The sequence below is a fragment of the Gasterosteus aculeatus genome, chromosome 17, assembly GCF_964276395.1.
Source record: "Gasterosteus aculeatus chromosome 17, fGasAcu3.hap1.1, whole genome shotgun sequence".
Taxonomy (NCBI): domain Eukaryota; kingdom Metazoa; phylum Chordata; class Actinopteri; order Perciformes; family Gasterosteidae; genus Gasterosteus; species Gasterosteus aculeatus.
In genome coordinates, this window is record NC_135705.1 from 5,648,360 (window position 1) to 5,668,869 (window position 20,510).

General features: G+C 43.4%; 2 protein-coding genes across 2 annotated transcripts in view; both read left to right on the forward strand.

Moving 5' to 3' along the window:
* Nucleotides 1-11,260, forward strand: part of LOC120835265 (suppressor of tumorigenicity 7 protein-like) — a 50,413-nt gene extending 39,153 nt beyond the window's left edge. The window contains exon 15 of the mRNA XM_078091737.1: nucleotides 11,041-11,260. Within this exon, the coding sequence (XP_077947863.1) occupies nucleotides 11,041-11,196 (156 nt within the window). The 3' untranslated portion in view covers nucleotides 11,197-11,260. The remainder of the gene's footprint in view (nucleotides 1-11,040) is intronic.
* A 453-nt stretch (nucleotides 11,261-11,713) lies between these two features.
* Nucleotides 11,714-20,510, forward strand: part of LOC120835077 (A-type voltage-gated potassium channel KCND3) — a 49,129-nt gene continuing 40,332 nt past the window's right edge. Inside the window, exons 1-2 of the mRNA XM_040203622.2 lie at nucleotides 11,714-12,300; nucleotides 13,040-14,205. Coding sequence (XP_040059556.2) covers nucleotides 13,103-14,205 — 1,103 coding nt within the window. The 5' untranslated portion in view covers nucleotides 11,714-12,300; nucleotides 13,040-13,102. The remainder of the gene's footprint in view (nucleotides 12,301-13,039; nucleotides 14,206-20,510) is intronic.

Here is a 20,510-nt window from a genome sequence, read left to right on the forward strand (position 1 = left end):
TGGTTACGCAAGAAAGCAAGGCATGAAAACCAAACTATAGGTCGTTTTATCTCGCAGATTCCTGGATTTGTTGGATTACAATATTATTGACTGCCATCTGGTAGCACAGGCACCACCAGTGTGCCCAGCGTGCAGAGCTGGGAGTAGGCTGTGTGCGGAAATGTCAGTAAATTCAGTCCACGTGGGAAATCAAAAAGGTTCGCACACTGTCGTTGGAGCAAATATACCAGCAAGCTTTAATCTAAAAGAAGTGAAAGCCTTCGGAGCTCAACTCAAACATCTTTCAGGATCAGCCTTCATCTCTTATTAGCAGGGCTCCAAACAGAGTTTAAAGGTCTAATTCTATTGCTGGGCTATGTATTGTTGTTGTTGTTGTTTTTTGTCAGCCTCGATCAGCCTGTTAATGTAATACTTAAGAGCTGCCAGTAGAGTGCAATGCTCTCACAACTCACAAGTCACAGAAACAAGTCTTTTCACCCGGGCTCAGCACCGTTACTTTTGCCTTATTCTGCATTCCTATGTCACATCAGCCATATATACTTTAACTTACAACCTGAAGTTGGAAGAGAGCAATGAATTACTGCGTTTGAGGGCAATTTAGCTTGCGGTTACAGGACATGCCGTCTCGCGTCAGCACTAAATTGGCAGCGTTTGCACAACACGGAACCTCCTATCTATGACTGTGCGCCATGTTTTTTCTTTTCCATTCAGCCTGCTGACTGGCTGCCGTGCTGCTCTCTGTCCTCGGTGTCTCCTCACGTTTCACCGCAAGTTTACATGGTTACCTTTTCCATTTTCTTTGGTGTAAGTGTTTTTCGCGCTGAAATTCTCCTCTAAGAGCCGGGTTCACGTGGTCCAGTTCAACCCTCAACGCACATGGTTCCCAATTGTGGTTTGGAGGGTGAAGATGTCATGAAAGTAGTTCTACAACAGCTTGTTTGTCTACAGTGGTGCAGGGAATTGACTTTCTGACAGGCACTTCAGTCTGATAGCCTTAGCTTTGAGGAGTTCTGGGTAGAACCTCAGTCCTGTAAGAAGAACCCTTTAGAACCCTAATTTTGAATCTACAATCCAGAGAGTTTTAGTGAATTAAATTCAAAGGAAATATAACCCCTTATGTTGTAAAATATTACTTAATATTATACCTGACAGTGAATTAAATACTGAAAACGTTCCCTAAAAAATGTCATACACAGTATATCAATCAGTAATAACAGTAATTTCCAGTTCATTTCTGCATTTATTTTGATAAATTATGGACATTTTCATAAAGATATTTGACTTGAGTGACATTTTCAATGCAGGACCTTTACTCTCACATCTGCTTGATTAGTGGAAACTGAATACACAATTGATTGCCATTGTTAATATTTATGAAATAATAATTTAATTCTGAAGCCCTGCAGTCCTTTAAATTATGTACAAAAGAGAGACTTACAATCAAAAATGTTCCTGTGTCAGCAGAACTTCTTCTTGTTCGTCTGTACTTTTCCACACCAATCTCCCCCCAGACTATCTCCCTCCTCTCTGCTGACGTTATCGCTGACTACGGCGCTTTTGTCAAGTTCATTGCTCTTTTTTCCAAAGATGTCCCGGGTCTCAGTGGATTCCTCGATCTAAGTTTGAACGAAAACATCCCATTTAGCTCAGCAAGGATGGAGTGTCGTGAAAAAAAAAGGATACTTTTAAAAGACCTGGTTGAATGATGAAAAAAAAACATTTACCCAAATGACAATGGCAGGCTCACATGTGGTCTGTGAAAAGTGTTCAAGGTTCCTAAAAGGAAAATATTTCAAAAGTTAATTAAAAAAATCCCCCCGGGGCCCAATCAAGCCTTGAATGGACACAGTAAGCGCATTTCAATCTGCTCTACTTTTGCTTCATCATTCCCCTTTAAAGTGAAAGTATTCCGGCATCGAGAAGTCATTTTTCCTCGGCCTTTCACACCTGGCGCTCCGCCGTGGATGCCAGACGTGATGTGGAGATGACGCGCCACGGTGGCGGAGGGATGGCGCGAGCGTGCGGTAAATATAGCATCAAAGTCTTGGCGAGGGGCCGACGACAATCTAGGAACTAATCGGAGACCGTTATCAGCATCTGTTGCCTGGCACCCGGTTCTGTGGGGGATTGAGCTATTCATCCACTGCTCCATATCTGTCACATTTCCTTTTTTGTGCATCTGATTCCAAGCACAGTGGATGCATTCAAGAGTGTGTGTGGGGGGGTTGGTGGATGTAGCCTCTCAATACCCCCCCAATGAGTCCGTCTGTCAGAAATACACACACCTCACGTGCAGCTGGGAAAGGGCTTAAGGTTTTAGGGAACTGATTTGCTTTGCCCGTGGCCCCCGTTAAATGTAAATTGCCTTTAGCGCTTGACCTTGAAGCACAATAGTGATTTGCATATCTCCAAAGTAGCAACGTGTCAGACGGTGTCGCTGTCACCAACGCATTTGTTATCTTATCTTGTGACAGCAGCTGGATGTGGAATTTACTATTTTCCAACAAAACTCTTTTTTATTCATGTTTTGACTGTATAATGTGGTCAAGCTGCTTACTTACGGGGCTTTGATGTAAATCCTTCATTGGGCCCTACAAACTGTGCATAACTAAACAAGTAGTCCCTGTTATCTCAGCTATTTTAGAGTGTCTGACTTAAATCACCCAAAGATGAACATGATTTCTGGAAGGACTAACTGAAATACACCAATTCAGTTTATGGTCCACAGTCAGTCAGGCTGGAACCCACCTACGTACAAGCCGACAAAAACGAACCCCACTTCAGACCACCGGTCTCCAAGGCAACAAAAATAAATTCAGGTACGTGTTTTTGAATGTAATAGTTCGGCACCCTGTGTGACTTCTTTGACAACTCACTAGACGACGTCCACCTTTCTTTTCAAGGCTTATGAGTTTTGGTCCCAGGATGTTTCGATCCTCGGAGTTTTATGACCGTGAGCTGAACACACCTCAGCTCACTGTCCTGAAGGTGTCGGGTTTTTGAAAAATAAACTGTGCAGGGAGAAATACATCAGTTGAGTTTGATGTACTTGAGGTACAGTTTGATTAAATATGACATTCACAAATAGAAACGATTGCATAAAAATTAAATACCCGCTCAGTTGCATCAAAAGCTTGAAATGTGACTTATTGTCCTTTACGATGTTGTGCAACGAAATGAAAAGGAGCACTGCCTCGCCTCGTAAAACCAGCTGAGCTAAAACCAGTTTGACCAAATCCCCCCCCCCCACCTCATAGACAGGGTTAGAAGTTTCTCCTCTGCAGCAGGCAAAAATAACATGATCAGTACCACACATGCAGACAGCTAATACAATCATCAAAAGCATTCACATAAAAGGCCAATGTGCCAGTCGGAGGATATCATGTCTCACTCCTGCTCCCAAATGATGCTCAAAGTAGCATCTGAAAAACGCTTTTTGAATAAGTAATGGCACAATACAGAGAACAAGCACATCGCTGTTGGAACAGGGGGCCTGTTTATCCAAGCAACCTTCCAGGCTAAAAGCAGCAGATAGCAAAATGATGAATGGTAATTTAATCACATAATGGCTCCTCGTACTCTCCGAAAGTCTAATTCTTTGTGTCTGCTTCTCAGTAACAAGTACGCTATGCTGGATGAATTTTAATGAGGGGTTTTGAGGGCAATTTTTAAATTCTTTTTAAGAAGACTCTGTTCGTAACTGATGGAAAATGATCTTCAACAGATTCGATATAATAACCCAAAGAAGAGCGCGTGGATGTGCATGCCTGATATGAACGCTGTTGTAAAACTGGAATAGATAATCTACTTCATAGAAAAATCTAAGCCCATAAGAACCCAAGTGAGGCCATTCATTATGCTTTTGTCTCCTGCTTATCAAGGCGCATTCAAGCGTGTATCTATAGCGCTTCAGAATATTCAAAGACGAGGTTGTATAGGTTATATCAAATTTAAACCACTAATGAAGTCTTTAAAAATGAAAAATAAGCACCACCAGATTTGACTTGTGTCTCATGAGTCCATTCGGTATTAGTTGTTGATTTCAAACCGGATGAGAATTCAGTCCGGTCATAGAGAAGCCCTTCAGGCTGCACATAACTACAACATTTCTTATCCGCAAGAAATTTTAACATTTGTAGATTCTGCAAAATCCACACAATCTTTATTTATTCATTTAAGTCTAATGCCGCCTTATTCAGATTCCATCAACTTTGCTGACGAGTTAGGCTGATTTATTCCGCTCGACGATGCTGCTACGACGCACTTAAATGTGTAATACCCACATTAACAGTCCTAAATAGGCATGTGGTGTTTATATGCATCTTAAAAGAACCAGTATTTTTGTTGTATTGCAGTATAGAGCTAGCTTCAGCATGGGCTTCCACACAAAAGTTCTCTTTTGTAGAAACTGTAAACCCTTTTTCTGGTTGAACGGTCAGAGTTGAGGTGCGGAACGGCCCAGTCTACAATGGAATAGAATAGTTAGTGTAATCACCTCGCCAGGAACCGTCAGTATTGATTTTGTCTTTGTCAAGAATTATAAGCAACAACAACAAAAAAATCTCCAAACCAAAGAAGTTTGATTATTCACATGTTTGAGTAGAATCGTCTCTTTTAATGTGCACACTCATCACCACAGGAAACATACAACCAATCAATACCCGAAGAATAGATTCCCTTTTTTTTTTTTTTAAAGCATCGCACACGACAAAGCGTGGCAGGGCGCTTTGACCGCCACTTTTACGTTGGTGACGCTATTGATTTTCCGAGGCAAGCGATGAATGCTTTCAAAGAGCATCCCTCCACCCGCCTGCTCATCTGTTAGAGGCAATTTGCCCATCTGTTCCCATTACAAGACCGAAATATGAACAAGACAACCCTGAGATATGTGTCCCAACTGTTTATGGGGCAGAACGATGTTTGCGTGTACAGACATGGTGAGTTTCCCCGCTCTTGTTTTGAACTCGTCGTTGTCTGCGTGCTAATCCCGATCGAGCTGACCCACAGCTGGACTCGAGTAAACGCCGTTCGACTTTGCACCTTTAAAAAAGTAATTGTCTCTCTCTCGCGGGTTGTGACTTGCCATGTAGTGCGGCGTTTACCTCCAACTCTGTCATCACCGGTCACCAGACAGATCGATTTTAAAGGCCCAATCAGCCCAGTTGAAGTAGATTGTTTGTTTGTACGCCTCTCCGGCTTTTGGGTATTCTCTGTGCGATACCCTCCTTTCATTCCGCGACGGAGGCCACAATTTCTCACCGTGGCGACGGTCTCTAGAATAAGCAACGGATTCTCTCATTTTCACCAGTTAAGAAAGGAAAATTGGAGCCCCTGGAGAAGACGGACAAATTGCGGTGAGCAGCATTTGGCACACCTACCCAGAGAAGCCTGGAGGACGAGGAGAGAAAGTTTTTGAATAGATTTGAAGGTATTCGGGCGCTACGGCAGTGGAGGGATGAAACGAGGTGTTTAAAATGCCAGATTTTCAGCAGAAAAGCCAAACGGATGTAGCCATTTGGATAAGTTATTTTCCGCATATCACATGCGTACCACGCCGGGGAGGAAATTAGACACGGCTAAAAATGTCTGAATCCCGCCGCCCAAAGTTTTAAGTACTCAGTCATACTTCACTCTAATCTAATCGAGTTGGAAATTAAAGCCAGTGAATAAGGTTAGCGACAGAGCTTTTATAAATGAGGTTTAATAATAGCCAAGGAAAATTGGATGATATCGTAAAGTCAGTTTTAGGATTACCTAAAGTCAGATGGACGGCGAAATACACCGAGACAGAGGAATGCATTGTTTGTGTAATTGTGTTTGGGAGAAATGACAACAATACAATGATTGAATGCATGAATGAACATTGTGTACGTGTGTTTGGTTTTTTTATGGGAGAGAGAGAGTGCTTGAGAGACAGACACTTGTGCATTTGTACTTAAATGTGAAAGAATTGGCTACCGTCAAAGAATAACGGCACGTAAATCGCTGAGTTTTTTAAGTGTAGTCCATTGAATAAATCAGTAACCTAGATCAATTTGTGTTATATGTCCGAAAACCATACCTTCCTCATCAAAGTAGCTGGTTTAAAATGTCCTTGTGTCTGTGACTTTTAAAGCCCACCAGGTACTGAGCATGCATGTAGCTTTCAAGCCAAAATGAACCATGTCCCGGAAAAATACCATCTAAATGTCATCAAAACAATGCTCCTCACATCTCCTGGTGTGCGTGTCTGGCCACTGACCCGTGGCTGCTCTGCCAGTGTCTGGACACAATACCTGCCGCAACGGTTTCTTTCATTTTTTTTTTGTATGTTCCTCCATTTTTTGGGGGCCCTCTACACACACAACTTTTTGAACTATTTTGAAGCTTCAGCATCCCAGACATTCTGTCATGATGACGGATTCTGAAACCCTGATGGTTCACTGAATGTTTGTATGTAATTGTGGATAATCGTTTTATCGTTATCATATCTAATGTTTTGTACGTACACATAGTGGACTTCACACTATAGAATTAGGTCTGCAATCACCAAGCAGTCTGAATCCTTTTGGGGATTTATCAGTGAAAACAAAGTTTGGTCCAAAGGAAATGGGGATAAGGCAACGTGCTTACCATGCATTTCTTTTTGTGTCCATTAACAGTACACAACTCAGAGACGCAATATCTGAGATGCTGCAGATAAGCAGTTCATCACACAAGAGTCCCCGAGTACAAAAAACCCAAAACGCTTTAAGGTGCTATTATGCAAAGTGTAAGGCAAGTGTAGAGAGGATGTGAGATCTTATGAGAAGTGTTGAAAGTCAATCAGGCAACCAGTTAATGAACTCATTGTTTCTGCCCGATATCATTCATTTAGATGTTGTTGGTGTTGATTTCCTGGTACTTGTTCAGTCTGCCTCCCCACAGGACGATCTGTCATGAATCTGTGTAATGCTTTGATGTCTTTGTTGATGATATAAACCAATATACAGCAACTAGGTCAAGACAGCGGGGACCCAATGGGGCTCACACATCCCCCTGTCACTGTCTATTAGCACAGCATTGTGTTCATGTGTGTGGGGGTGTCAGTCATTTGCAAGGGCGGGCGGCTGTAATTAATGTAAGCATACAAAAATCCCACTGAAAACACTGATGGATCCCGCATCAGATCCTATGAGCTGTTACAGGATGACTTACGTCACATTTGAACCCATTGAGGTGGAGGATTTTGTCAGCCAGGTCCTCTATAATTGAAAATATTCATTACTGTGTCTAATTTATTACTATCTATTGTTGTCATAAATCAGCCTTGGAGTCCTCGGATCATTCTCTTCGCTCATTTGCGTTTTAATTAAAACACTTAACTATGATAACGTTGCTATTTTCTGAAGGGCAACAGTATAACATGGGAACAGTTCTAGCTCCTCTTTTTTTTGTCACAGGACAAGATATGGCCACATGTAAAAATAATATACAATCACCACGTCGGAGCCACATCATCATGTTGACAATCTATTCACACATTGAAATTGAAACTTGTCCTTCAAGTTATACGATTAAATATTATAGAGCCCTGTGCAACTCAATTAAATATATTTGTATGGGTTGCAGGACACTCATTCATATTTTGTTTGGTGCGGTGCACTTTAAAGGCATATGTTAATCTAAAAGCAAAATGGACTGCACCTGCAAACATGTAAAGGAAGCCTTGAACACACAACTTTTAGAAAGAATACTTTCAGAGTGCAGTGACATTCCTACTTTAATGTGTAATTGGTTAGTTTGACACACCTGCATTTTCTGGATCCATTTAATGTTGACAAATGAGTTTTAAATCTCCGCCATGAAGCTTCCCATTTATCATTTATGGCTGTGTGTGTATATGTTTTCTCATTCTACTCCCAACTGAATTGACTGTGTTTTCTCTCTAATTTCACGCAGGATTTTGTGTGCTGTTTATTTGCTTGGCAGCTCTGCAGCTTAAGAGGTTCTCAGAGTCAAAATAATTTCTCTCAAAGTGCTTCCACGAGCATGCAGCTGCTTCGCACAGCCGCCACTCTGACGTGTGCCGGTGAACGCTGCGGTCAACCCTCCCTTTTGTCCGCGCGCTCGTACGTTTCATCTGCATCGCCGCAACAGGACGGAGTTCCTGCGTGTTACACTGTTTGCGGTGTGGGTTTTGGGGGGTTTGGGTTAGGAGCCCTGGGGTGTTCTCTGAGTGAATCATGAGATGACCCCTCAGTCAATGCCACTGGCTCTCATCGGGACTCATTTGTCCACACACATCCGAAAAATTGGCCCGTCAGACTGATGAGCTGGCTGGATTTTTACCTCTTTTAGGATATATTCTCGATTTAGACACCACCATGTTTCTATCAGCCCTTTCTGTTCATATTCCCTCGTTGGCCTACTCATCCCGCTGTTTAAGCTCTGTATTGTACCGAGAGCACCTGTGGCTCGTGTCAACCTCGTTACCTTTATTTTCTCTTCTTGTCCATCCCGTATTGTTTGGATTTTCTTCATCTTTCTTCTTCGAATATCCACAGTATATATATATTGAATTGCAATATCAGAGGCATATGTTACTGATTAATAGGAAATAGATAATGCCCGTAGACGGATTCTCTCCAGAAAAAAAAAAAGACATAAAGCCTGTATTTATATTTAAAATATTCCTGCTCGTGATAGATGTTAAAAAGAGCTTAGCGAGAAGATTATAGGATATTAAAGCATTTCTCGTCATAGCCGGTCGCATAGCGAGAGCTGTTTCCTGTGTGTGAGATGATGCAGAATAAATTAGGAAACTATTGGATGTTTTTGTGTTTTCCTCTGAGCGCTCGATTCCTTAAAAGAGCACAACATCACTTTAGCATTGCTCTCTAATGTAACTCGGTCCCTGGCCTCCGGGAGGTAACACGAGGGCTCTCTAGCTGCACGCCCAAACTGATTTTATTATGAGTCTTGTATAGATATCAGCCACAACCATGCTGACTCAAGTGGCATTGCATGTTAATATTGCTGTATTCTGTGGAAGGAATGCAAAGGCTTCCTGACTATTTTGAAAGACGGCGGTTCACAGCTACAGCAAAGGTAGCATGCGGCAGAAGTCGACGATGCCCATTCGCTCCACGTTTATCCTGGAAGGAGAAGAGAAGATGATAGTAAAATGTGTGTCCTTGGGAAATCAATGGTCGATGCATCTACTGTTGATGGCCCTTCTCTAGTCTTTGTCTCGTATTGTAACACCGGGTGGAAGAGGCTATAGGTGCTACCTGTTCATCGGGAGCGAGAAGCATTCAAACCTAATCTTGCCCAAGGACACTTTGCCATGTAGACTGCAGATCAAGTTGCTCAACCTTTGATTAGTGGATTACTGCTCTCTCTCTCTCTCTCTCGCTCTCTCTCTCTCTCTCTCTCCCTCCTGAACCATCTCCTTGTGCTTTTCAGTCACTGCAGTTGTTCCCCTTTTGTACTGAGTGCCACAACTGAAGTGCAGAGGGAGGGAAAAAAAACGTTTTGTTCATAAGAGAACCATAAATGATGGGAGGAGTAACATGGAAATAACCCTGACATTATGTCTTTCTGACATAACGATGATCAAACATCCAAATACACAACCTTATTGTAGAGATCTAATCTAATTCAAGTGCCTCGGTCGAAATGAGAAAGCGCTCCCATCGACGGCAGCAGATGAAGTCTGCATCAGGTTTTGTTCTCTCGTGGAGTTGGTCTGTGTGTGGAAGTCTATAATTCATAAAATGGTTCTTTCATCCACCCGGCATGGTGAGACCCCAAGAGCAGAACAGCCAAATGAAAAACACTTTCAAGTCTCAGCTGTTACTTTGGCTCTGGTCAACAGAGAATGGATGATGAACTATTAGAGAAATACAGATATCAATTGGAGTGTACGATTCAATTACATGATACACCGTGATGGATTGTAGCTGCATTTCTAAATGCCACGACCCGGGAAAGATTACATTTAGCCTTATCAGTGCATATCTGGATGCTGTATGATAGAACTATTTGTTTTCATTCTATCAAGGAGAATTCAAGTCCGAACAAAACGAGTTGGCGAGTTGCTGTGAAAATACGTTGGTAGAATATCAAGTTCCATTGAAGTAAAAGCGAAATTAGCTTCTGTATTGGGACATGTTTCAAACAAAATTGTTCAGTAGCAACCTTGTGATTTTTTTTTTTGAGATTTCTTGATATACTGCGAGATTGGTGCAAAATATGGAATGCCATCTCAAATGTTTTTTTTGTATTTCATCTAAACTTTAAGAAAATATGCCCCAATACCATGATAACAAAATAGCATTACCTCCAAAGACGTGGAATTTCATAAACGCTTGTCATAATTATATGTGTGCAATGTTATTTGCATAATAGTTTCTCTTTGTTTTCTTTTTGCATGCATTGCCAAATATGCCGAAATCTCTCACCATCTTATGCAAATTTATGTGAAAAATTGCACGTAAGTGCTCTTCTGTAAACGTCAGCTGCCGCCCCAGAGGTTTGGACACGTCACGAAAAGGACCAAGAGGGGGACAAATGATCCACAACACAAACAGGATTGCATCACAGAGTAAAAGGGGGCCCATGCTGAAGACAATGAGCATTAAGAAATCCAAATCATTTCATCGTACTTTCTGCCGTATATATTTATTCTCAACATGCGTGTGCAGGGAAGGCAATGATGCAACTAAAGATGTCTTTATAGTATGACTTGTATTCCTTACTGATCTGGTTCCTTCTCTAAGTGTCTTCAGTGCTGAAGGAAAACAAATATGACATATGTTTTAATTCTTTGACTCTTTGTGCTTGAAAGAGCGCATGAAGGAAAAGCAAGCCCCTCTGAGTGAAATTCCCTTCAACTTGAACATTTTTAAAAGACTCGATTCATGAATATTTTAGCCAATGTTCATCCGAACATGTGAATGTACTGGACTTCACCAATAGCCTATCTGTCTTTACAGCCAGAGCCCACAGTCTCACTTTCTCTGTGCCCCTCTCTCTCTCTCTCTGGCTTTGCCTCTTTCTCTCCTCTAACGGCCGCAGACAAGGCCATCCCTTCAAAGACCCTCCCCATCGAGCCGTAGCGGTCCCCCGAGGTGCCTTACGTTCAGACCATGCCGCTTTGGATTGAAGCAGGAGACAGAAGGGAGAGCCGGTGGGGTTTGTTGCATCTCCCTCTCTGATGACGAGGCCCTATAGGGCCTCCTTTGACAACCGCTCTCTGCTTTGCTGGAGTTTGATGATGAAGGCTTGTTTGAGGAATGTGATGGAGGACGGTATTTTTTTGGTTCTCATTTAATACTAATACCACTTCCGTATAAGACTTAGCCGGCTGATTACATAAAAAGAAACGCACACTAAACAGAATCGCTCACTAATTGCAGTGTTGCAATAGAGCTCCCACTCTAAAAAAAAAAAAAAGTCATGTATTTATTTTGCATCAAACCCATTAGTCCTCCTACAACTGACCTTGCAGACCTCAGGACAGAGCCATCTGTGTGAACTCTCACACTTTGCACCACAGTTTAATGGCATTAGGCGGAAGCCCGGTGCGTCACGCGGTCCCTCATGACGCGACACATGAACATAATGCAGCTTGTTGAGACAAATTTCCCTCCTGGGGCGGTGAAGAATTTAACAACAATTCTTAAACAATAACCTTTCTCTAAGTAACTGTAGCCCAAGGTCAAGATTCTAGACCATACTTAGACCCTTTGGTGCGTAAATCACTGTCAACGAGAGACCTAATCTCCATTATGACAGATAACCGCCATTACAATAAAGCGGCATCGCCCGTTTCAGTGAGCAAATGCATCACCAAAGTATTGAAAGAGTCCGCGGACACACGACGGGTCGGTCACGTTACGTCGGTAAAGTAAGGCAGGGGGAAGGAGGGCTGACGACACACCGCCGGCGCAGCGACGGAGACGCACGACAGCGCGCTGCGCCTCTCCATCACGTTTCACTTTGCAAACACTGACAACGAAGAGACGCCAGGATGTAAAAAAAAAACCCAACAACAACAAATACACACATTGCGATACAAATCCGCTTCTTTTGAGGGTTGTGGTCCAGCACACTGGCGTGGTTCATTCTGCTCCATCGACCTGCATTTTGTTTTTAATGTGGCGCTGTGCTCGGTGCCGGAGTCCGCCGACCGACGAGGAGGAGAGGCGCATCATCCCGCTGGATGGATCCCGCCTCTGCGTCTCTCGCCCGCTGACTTGACGACTCGGGTCATTGCGGAAAGTCGGATTTTGGTTTTTGGACGAATGGGGATTTTGTCCCGGCAGCGTTTTAACGGTGAGTGTCTTTATACGTTTGCTGCAGTCACTCAACGCTTGGAATGTGTTCAGGTGCCTTTCAAAGGTGAGACAATGCATCGCGTGGAGAAGTTAGTCAGTGTGCATGAAAAAGTACTTTTCAGTTAAGCCTACGCCAATATTTGTGTTATTATACATGTGGAATGAGCACATTTACTGATAATGACCCTGTGATATTAGTTCCTTTAATGTCTAATATTGCCACTTTGGTCAATTTGCCTCCTTATTCCATAGCAACAGGTGTTTGTCTGTCCCCGGCAGTCAGTCTGTCTACATGTCGATCAGTTAAAGGTGATTCCATCTGTGCAATTTACTGATGCTGTTGGTTCACAAATTCAATTCAACAGGCAGGTATCAGTCACAGTGTAAGCACACTGGCTCCTAAGTAATGGACTGTGGATGGTCATGTTGAGGTAGTGTGTAATAACCAGAACAGCACCGAACCAAACAGAGGCAAGGCATCACCTTTTACCACCTGTCTGGTTTTTGCAGCGTTTGTGCCTTAGTTGATGACTTGTATCAGCTTTGTCCTCGAACCTGGATGACATTTTAGGGTGGATTTGGACTGTAGGGGAGAGGGACTGAAAAATCCCATAGAAGAAAAGCGTCATGCGGCTTCTTTTAGTGCCATGATGGCAAACAGAGATAATTTGGTTGATCATCTAGTTCAGCTGTTTTCAGCTTTATGTGTCCTCTCTCTGTTGCGATTGTTCCCTCAGATGGGGGTGGATTTTGAGGAGCTCTGAAGGTGAAGAGGACCGCTCTTAAGACTCGGCTCCACGATGGCGACGGGAGTAGCAGCGTGGCTCCCTTTTGCCAGGGCAGCAGCCATTGGCTGGATGCCTGTTGCCAACAGCCCCATGCCCGTTGCGCCGATGGACCACAGTAAGAGACAGGACGAGCTGATAATGCTCAATGTCAGTGGCCATCGCTTCCAGACGTGGAGAACCACTCTGGACCGCTACCCTGACACCCTGCTGGGCAGCTCTGAAAAAGACTTCTTTTACAATGCGGAAACCAAGGAGTACTTCTTCGATCGGGACCCCGAGGCCTTCAGAAGCATCCTCAACTTCTACCGGACGGGCAAGCTCCACTACCCCCGCAACCAGTGCATCTCCGCCTACGACGAGGAGTTGATCTTTTTCGGCATCATCCCTGAGATCATCGGCGACTGCTGTTACGAAGAGTACAAGGACAGAAAGCGCGAGAATTTAGAGCGGCTTCAGGACGATCAGGAAGAGAACAGGGACACGAAGCCGCCCAACATGAGCGTCAGGGAGGCCATGTGGCGCGCCTTCGAGAACCCTCACACCTCCACCATGGCGCTGGTCTTCTACTACGTCACCGGTTTCTTCATCGCCATCTCCGTCATCACCAACGTGGTGGAGACGGTGCCCTGTGGTTCCACCGGCAACCAGAAGGACATGCCATGCGGCGAGCGCTACACCGTGGCGTTCTTCTGCATGGACACGGCCTGCGTCATGATCTTCACAGTGGAGTACCTGATGCGCCTTTTCGCCGCGCCGAGCCGCTACCGCTTCATGCGCTCGGTGATGAGCATCATCGACGTGGTGGCCATCCTGCCGTACTACATCGGCCTGGTGATGACCGACAACGAGGACGTCAGCGGCGCCTTCGTGACGCTGCGCGTGTTTCGGGTGTTCCGCATCTTCAAGTTCTCCCGCCACTCGCAGGGCCTGCGGATCCTGGGCTACACGCTCAAGAGCTGCGCCTCGGAACTGGGCTTCCTCCTCTTCTCGCTCACCATGGCCATCATCATCTTCGCCACCGTCATGTTCTACGCAGAGAAGGGCTCCAGCTCCAGCAAGTTCACCAGCATCCCGGCTTCCTTCTGGTACACTATTGTCACGATGACAACGCTGGGGTGAGTACCACCCGGGGGTAAATACACACACGTGTTATCACAGTAGGGTTCTTTCATTCCATCCTGCTGTATTTGTTACAGATTCATAACAATGTTTTTATTATGCTAATAGATGCACCAGATTCCTTTTCTGTGGATTTTCTCTTTTTCTTTTTTTTTTCAAATTCAAAAAATGTGTGAAAAAAAAGTCTTTGAATTTCAAATTGAGCATTCAGATGCCTTAACCCCATACTTCAATTACTTCTGCAGTCTATTTGCGGCTGCCAGTATGAGTAATGGTGGGAGGTGTGGCATTTATCTGCCAGCATAATGACTCGTGGCATTTTGTTCGCCTCCCTCGGAGCTGCGTAAATTAGGAGACAGCGGTTGAATACGTACAATTCACCTGTGTGAAAAAGATCCCCGGATACAACGCATTTCGGTGTGCAGGCTAACGACTCCGCTGACGTTGATTTATGTTTAGTGGGGTTTTTTTTTTCTCCTTTCAATTCGAACACTTTAGTCTGAACGACATGCAGCCTGACACAGAGCGACATGAGCAGAACCATCATGATTGAACCATATTGGAAACAATTCTAATTGGCCAGCCTTGTCATAATTATCCAGTATAGCAAATATTGATTATGTTTCGACCGCTTCACACTCGTGACATTTAGATTAAACAACCCCATTATCTTTTTACGCACACGTATTGCAGTTGATTGTTTTACAGGGAAAATATCAGCTTTTGTTCTGCATTTCTGTCGTCGCACTTCGGGCCACACGAGAAGCACCATTTTTTTTTACGGCACCGGTTTTCATTGTGAAGATTCCTGGCGAGGAATTGATGTAACTGCATTATAAAGTCGGATCTCTCTGCTTTGCGTGCCTGCAGGCGAGGTGTCCCATGAGATCTCCTCTGTCACCTTCATTATGATTCCCCTCTGCTCCGAAGTGGTTTCACACAAGCCGGCTGAAGCCCTGCACCACGAGCGGCGGGGAGAACTTAAAAGTTTGGCTGAGTGAAGTCTTGTGGAGGCAAAGTGGGAGAATAGTCATGATTGCCTTAAATCTGCTTTTCTCTCCGGCACGCTTTCGTAGATAATACCGGGTAGAGAAATGCCAAACTGCCTCTTCTGATGAAGGGACACAAGAATGCAGTTGGTGGTTTCGCTATATCGAATGACTGGTAATTGTAAGTCAATAGTCTTTGGACCAAAAAGCCAAGATATATTCTGTTTATAATGTCATAAAGAGAGCGAGAGCAGCAGCATTCGAGAGTATCGTTTTATTTCCCTCCCTGTCGAGTGAATGAAATTATCAATTGATTTTCAATTGAACTTTTATAAGCAACTAATGACGTTATCATCAAATCATTTAATATATATTTATATTTGTTTTTTCAATATTGCTGCAGCTCCATGGGAAGTAGGAGCATTAGGGCATCTAATGGCAATATTGTTTTAAAAGGTAAACAAACAACATGCATTGACCCTTTGTGTCTCTCAGGAATGTCTTTCCCGATCAGTAATGAAGCCGTTCCTGCACACCTTCTCTAACCCCGGCGTAGGGGTTAGAGAAGGTGTGCTGGGAAGCACAAGGTTGGTGGTTTGATTCCAGGCTGCCCCATGTTCCGTGTCGAAGTGTCCCTGAGCAAGACACCTAACCCCTAATTGCTCCCCGGGCAAAAATGTGAAAAGCCATGGGTTTAAAGTGTAATGTAAGTCGCTTTGGATAAAAGCGTCTGCTAAATGACCTGTAATGTAATGTAATGAATGAAATCTTAAGCATTACTTCAAATGTCAACATATCTTTTTTATCTATTATTGAGGATCTACATTTGCCAGAAGAAAATGGGAAATACAGTTTCATGAAGAACTGATGAATCTCTCCAAAAAGGTCTGCTGACGGGGATCATTAAAACCTGGTAATATTGTGTCAAAAGACGAGGACACTGCGTGGGCTGTCATGCTGCACCTTATTCGACCCGTGACAAGAAGCGACCTTGTGGCATTTTTGTCTTTTTTGTAAGTGTGTTTATTGTCCCCGCTGTGAGTGGGATGTTTGGGTGACAGACCTCTAAACGTTCTTTGCTCTTCTCAGGTGACTCAGGTGTCACCCGCGTGTAACGGTGTGCCACTGGGTTGTCTTCCAAAGGAAAAGTCAATCATGGATCTTCAGAACAGAACATTTCATTTGTCTCTCAGTAGCATTTTAAGCACGGCTTAAAATGATGCTTTTTACTTGTTTTACACTTCCTGTGTGTGTGTGTGTGTGTGCGCGCGTGGGTGTGTGTATTGTAAGTGTTACAAGAGGATCTTTTGTATCACATATACAAAAGGAGAGAAATGCCAAGGTGAAAGCATTATGTAAATTGTGAACCCTGAACAATGTGTTGAGTGTGGAGCCATTATGTCCATCACACAAAAGGAAGCAGCACTGAGAGATGTGCAGCTCCGACTACGGTGAACCTCACGGCTAACCGGGAACGTCACTCACAGCCAGGAAAACTATCAATCTATGCATGTACAAATGTACACAAATTCAACGTGTATTCCTCCATAAAGCCACACAGATCGAACTGTAATGGAAGCGGCGAGGTGGGACTCATAGAAATGGGGTCCCATTAGGTTTGAAAGAGGAGCGCATATACAATATTTGAAAATACAATTTTGTCGGGCATCTGAGGTATTTCATAAGGTGCATACAGATGTGTCACAACATATTTGGATTTTATGCGGCACATAATAAACGTGAAAATTATAACTCGACACTTTAAAATATAATCATCAAAATCATTTTCTATCATGTGGTTCAGGGCTTTGTTTTCTCTGCTGACAATCCGAGTACGGTATCCAGCAGTTTGCAGCACTAAGGACTGTTAGCTCCTTTGATCAAAACATCAAATATACCCCCGCCGCCCCCCCCTCCCGCCTCCAACCTTCCCCACAAAGTTAGAATAAATACGTAAAAGAGAAAAACAAACGTGTGCTGTCTTTGATATGTAGAACTCCAACCTACACAAACACAGCCAGGTGAAAGTGAATTATATTGCCAAGTACAGTGTGTGCCCCCTCCTCTGAAATAATGCCGTACGAGGGGCTTACCTGTACCTGACGTGGTACATCTGCACGGGAAAAGTAGGCAGCTTCTCCTTTTCCCTCCTTCGCTCGCTGGAGGGACATATGCTCAGGTGATGAGGTCACCAATAAACCATCTGTCAATGCACATGAGAAATGCCACACACACACACACACACACACACACCGCAAGAGTACGCAAACAATCGTTTTTTCCATATTACAGGTGTATAAAATATACTGGAATACATTTTGGGCTGACCAACATTTTTAAAGGGTAGCATTTAGTACACTTTTAGAAAGTTTCGGCTTCTGACAGACACATTTTAAAGGAGTTTTCAAAATTGATGCAGCAAAGGTCCAGATACGTTAACTGAAAGTCGCCACGGCTGACTCCATTCATTTGAACAGAAACTGCATACAGTCTGCATCCAGCTGGTGAAACGCGTTGGCTTTTATTGCAAAGCGCACAATGAAAATGCAAGTACAGTTTTTGATTGAGGCCGGTTATACAAAAATGCATCTCCACAACCAGACGTTTAGATGTAGCAGAGTAGCAGAACAAGAGGAAACAGGCTGACAGGCTGCACAACTTCTCAACAAGGCCGTTACAAAACACTGACCCCACGCAGACACACAAAACATGCAGACACATTAAGAACTCTCGGTCCGAAGCTCATCGGCCTGAAAACAGTTTTTCTTTTCTTTTTTTTAATCCCGGTAGGGAATTAAACATACAAACACACACTTCAACACTGTGGAAATGTTAGCTGACAGTTTATGTATGTGTATACACACACACACACACATATATATATATATATTTATATATATATATATATATATCTCACTGGCTATATAATCAGCCTTTTTTTACTGTCTAGTAACAGTGGTGTTAAATCAACCCCAGGTGTCCGATAAATGAATCCAGATTGAATCTCAGCTCCCTGCGGCTGCCTGCCGGTGTTCGGCGCGGTCGGAGGCGGCCGGATACGCGGTCATTGGATCCGAGCGACTGATGAGGAAGGAGAAAGCCCTCTCTCTCCCCCCCTGTCTTTCTTGTTCTCTTTAACCCCCCCCACCAGAGGAACAGCTATTTTGAGGACAAGGCTACGTGTGTGAAACGGAGTTATCTTTTGTTTTTTACTCTGATTCACAAGACAAGCTCAGCTGCATTTTACCTGCATGACAGGTGCACTGGAACGCTCCAAAAACCATCGAACCCAACATTGTGTGAAGATATTAATGAGGTGCGCATTGAAATCTGACTCTGCCGTTATAATTAGAGTGATTCTCCCAGTTGTAGAGTCCTGGTCCTGGACGGAGGCTTGTTCTGCAGAAAGTGAGAGAAAATGTTGTTATGCATGTAGGTCATGTTCCCGTCTCCGCCTTAATCAGTGGCTATATTTAATCTGCTTCTTTCTTTCGGAGAGACTTTTAGCTCTCCCCCCTCTGTCTTCTCCGCTCAACGTCTCTATTAGTCCACGTGGACTCGGCCCGGGGGCCAGAGGCAGCGGGAGGGAGGTCAGACGGGTTAAGCTCCGGGTTGGTGCAGCGCGGGTCGAAGGAGGAAGAGAGGACAAGAAGTGAGGAGCGCCTAACACAACTTTCTCTACACAAAAAAACGAGAAGACGGCGTGCTCATAAAAACAGCAGCATCAGCCATTTTAACAACGTGTCACAAGATGACTTTGTTATTAATGTTGTTTTAGTCAAAAACATATTGTACGTTTGGAAGGAGCCTTTGAACAGAACCTGGTCTGAGTTGGTTTTGAAATAATATCCATCAAATTCAACAAAACGTTTAAAAACAGTGAAAGTTGCATTGAAAGTGAATCCATCACATGAATGTCCACGACTTAAAATGATTCACTTCACAGCGATTTGAAACGGAAAGAGAATCAGCAGTTTAGACTTGACAAGCTGTGAATGTTTTTCATTTGGCTAAAGTGATAAATCCACTATAAAAATGATTGTGGTTTCCTTTTCAAACCATTCAGATATACCTGTGGACATATTTTCACACGGACATTCTCTCATCTGGCGTGTTAGAGGAAAATACTGTTCCACAATCAGCGAAATATTCATTCATTAGTCAAAGAATCCCCTTTTGTGCATACATTTGGCTTCCGTTAAGTCTAAACTCTTGTAAACTGTCAACAACTGATAAGCCGAGTTGCGCTCAGAAGTTTGTGTTCCTCGTTAATACAACCTTGTATTAGGTTAATTGTCTAACTTGACCGTTGATCTCCTCGGCACCGTGAAACAACAGTAAGGACGTGTTTAGCCGTGAGTTTGGTGACATCAGAGGAAGCAATAATCTCAGCCTATGGTTGTGATGAAAGGCATTCTTAACTCCAGTCTTAGGCTCTGCATGAAGGGATTCATTAACGCTGGGCTGAACAAAGCATCGCTTGTTGGGAGTTAATCGGAAGTCTGTTTGAGTATTTTAGTTTTAAGCATACAAGTCATATCATTTGATTAAAATATGGTCTCATAGAGTGAGAAAAAATTGGACCGGCGTGTGTTTTTCTTTTGATTCGCTTGAAATGCAAATTGTTTTCTACTTTCCTAATATTTGTGTCCTGGGTTTCTTCTGTTGACAGTTAATAATGGATAATTGGTAACAGAAGTGAGGCGTTTGGCCTATTATTTCTGGAATGGCATTCATTGTTTTGTTAATAATTCAGGATTGTTGCGGTACGCTGAAAAGGAACTGGGACGTCAAGCTGCATAGTTTGTAAGTGGGAATGTTCTTTCACACACATTTCACAAATCATCAGAGGTTGCACATAATGTTTTTTTTTGTTTTTTTTTATGTCAGCCCGCTTTTGGATGGAATTTATGGGCTTTTCTGCAGCCTTGCTGAACCCCTGGGGTGCAGCTTGCAGGAAATTAGAAATATTCCCGCCTTTTATCTGGCCAATTTGCTCCAACAGCCAATTTCCCAACACAAGGCTCTTTAATAGAATATTTTCTGATGGTGGCTGTGGAATTTTATTTAGCTTCAAAACCGGTTCATTCAACACCTAAACTCGTTTAAAAATAATTAAGGAAGCAAAAGACAGCAGTGTCTAGAAAATGTACCAAACTGGGCTCTCTCTCTCTCTCTCTCTCTCTCTCTCTCTCTCTCAGTCTTAGTCTCAGTCTCTGTCTCTCTTCCTCTAACTTGAAGCAAGCAAATGAGAGAAATAGGATGAACCGATTGCAACCCTGTACCGTTGGGATTGATCAGCGCAGCGTTTA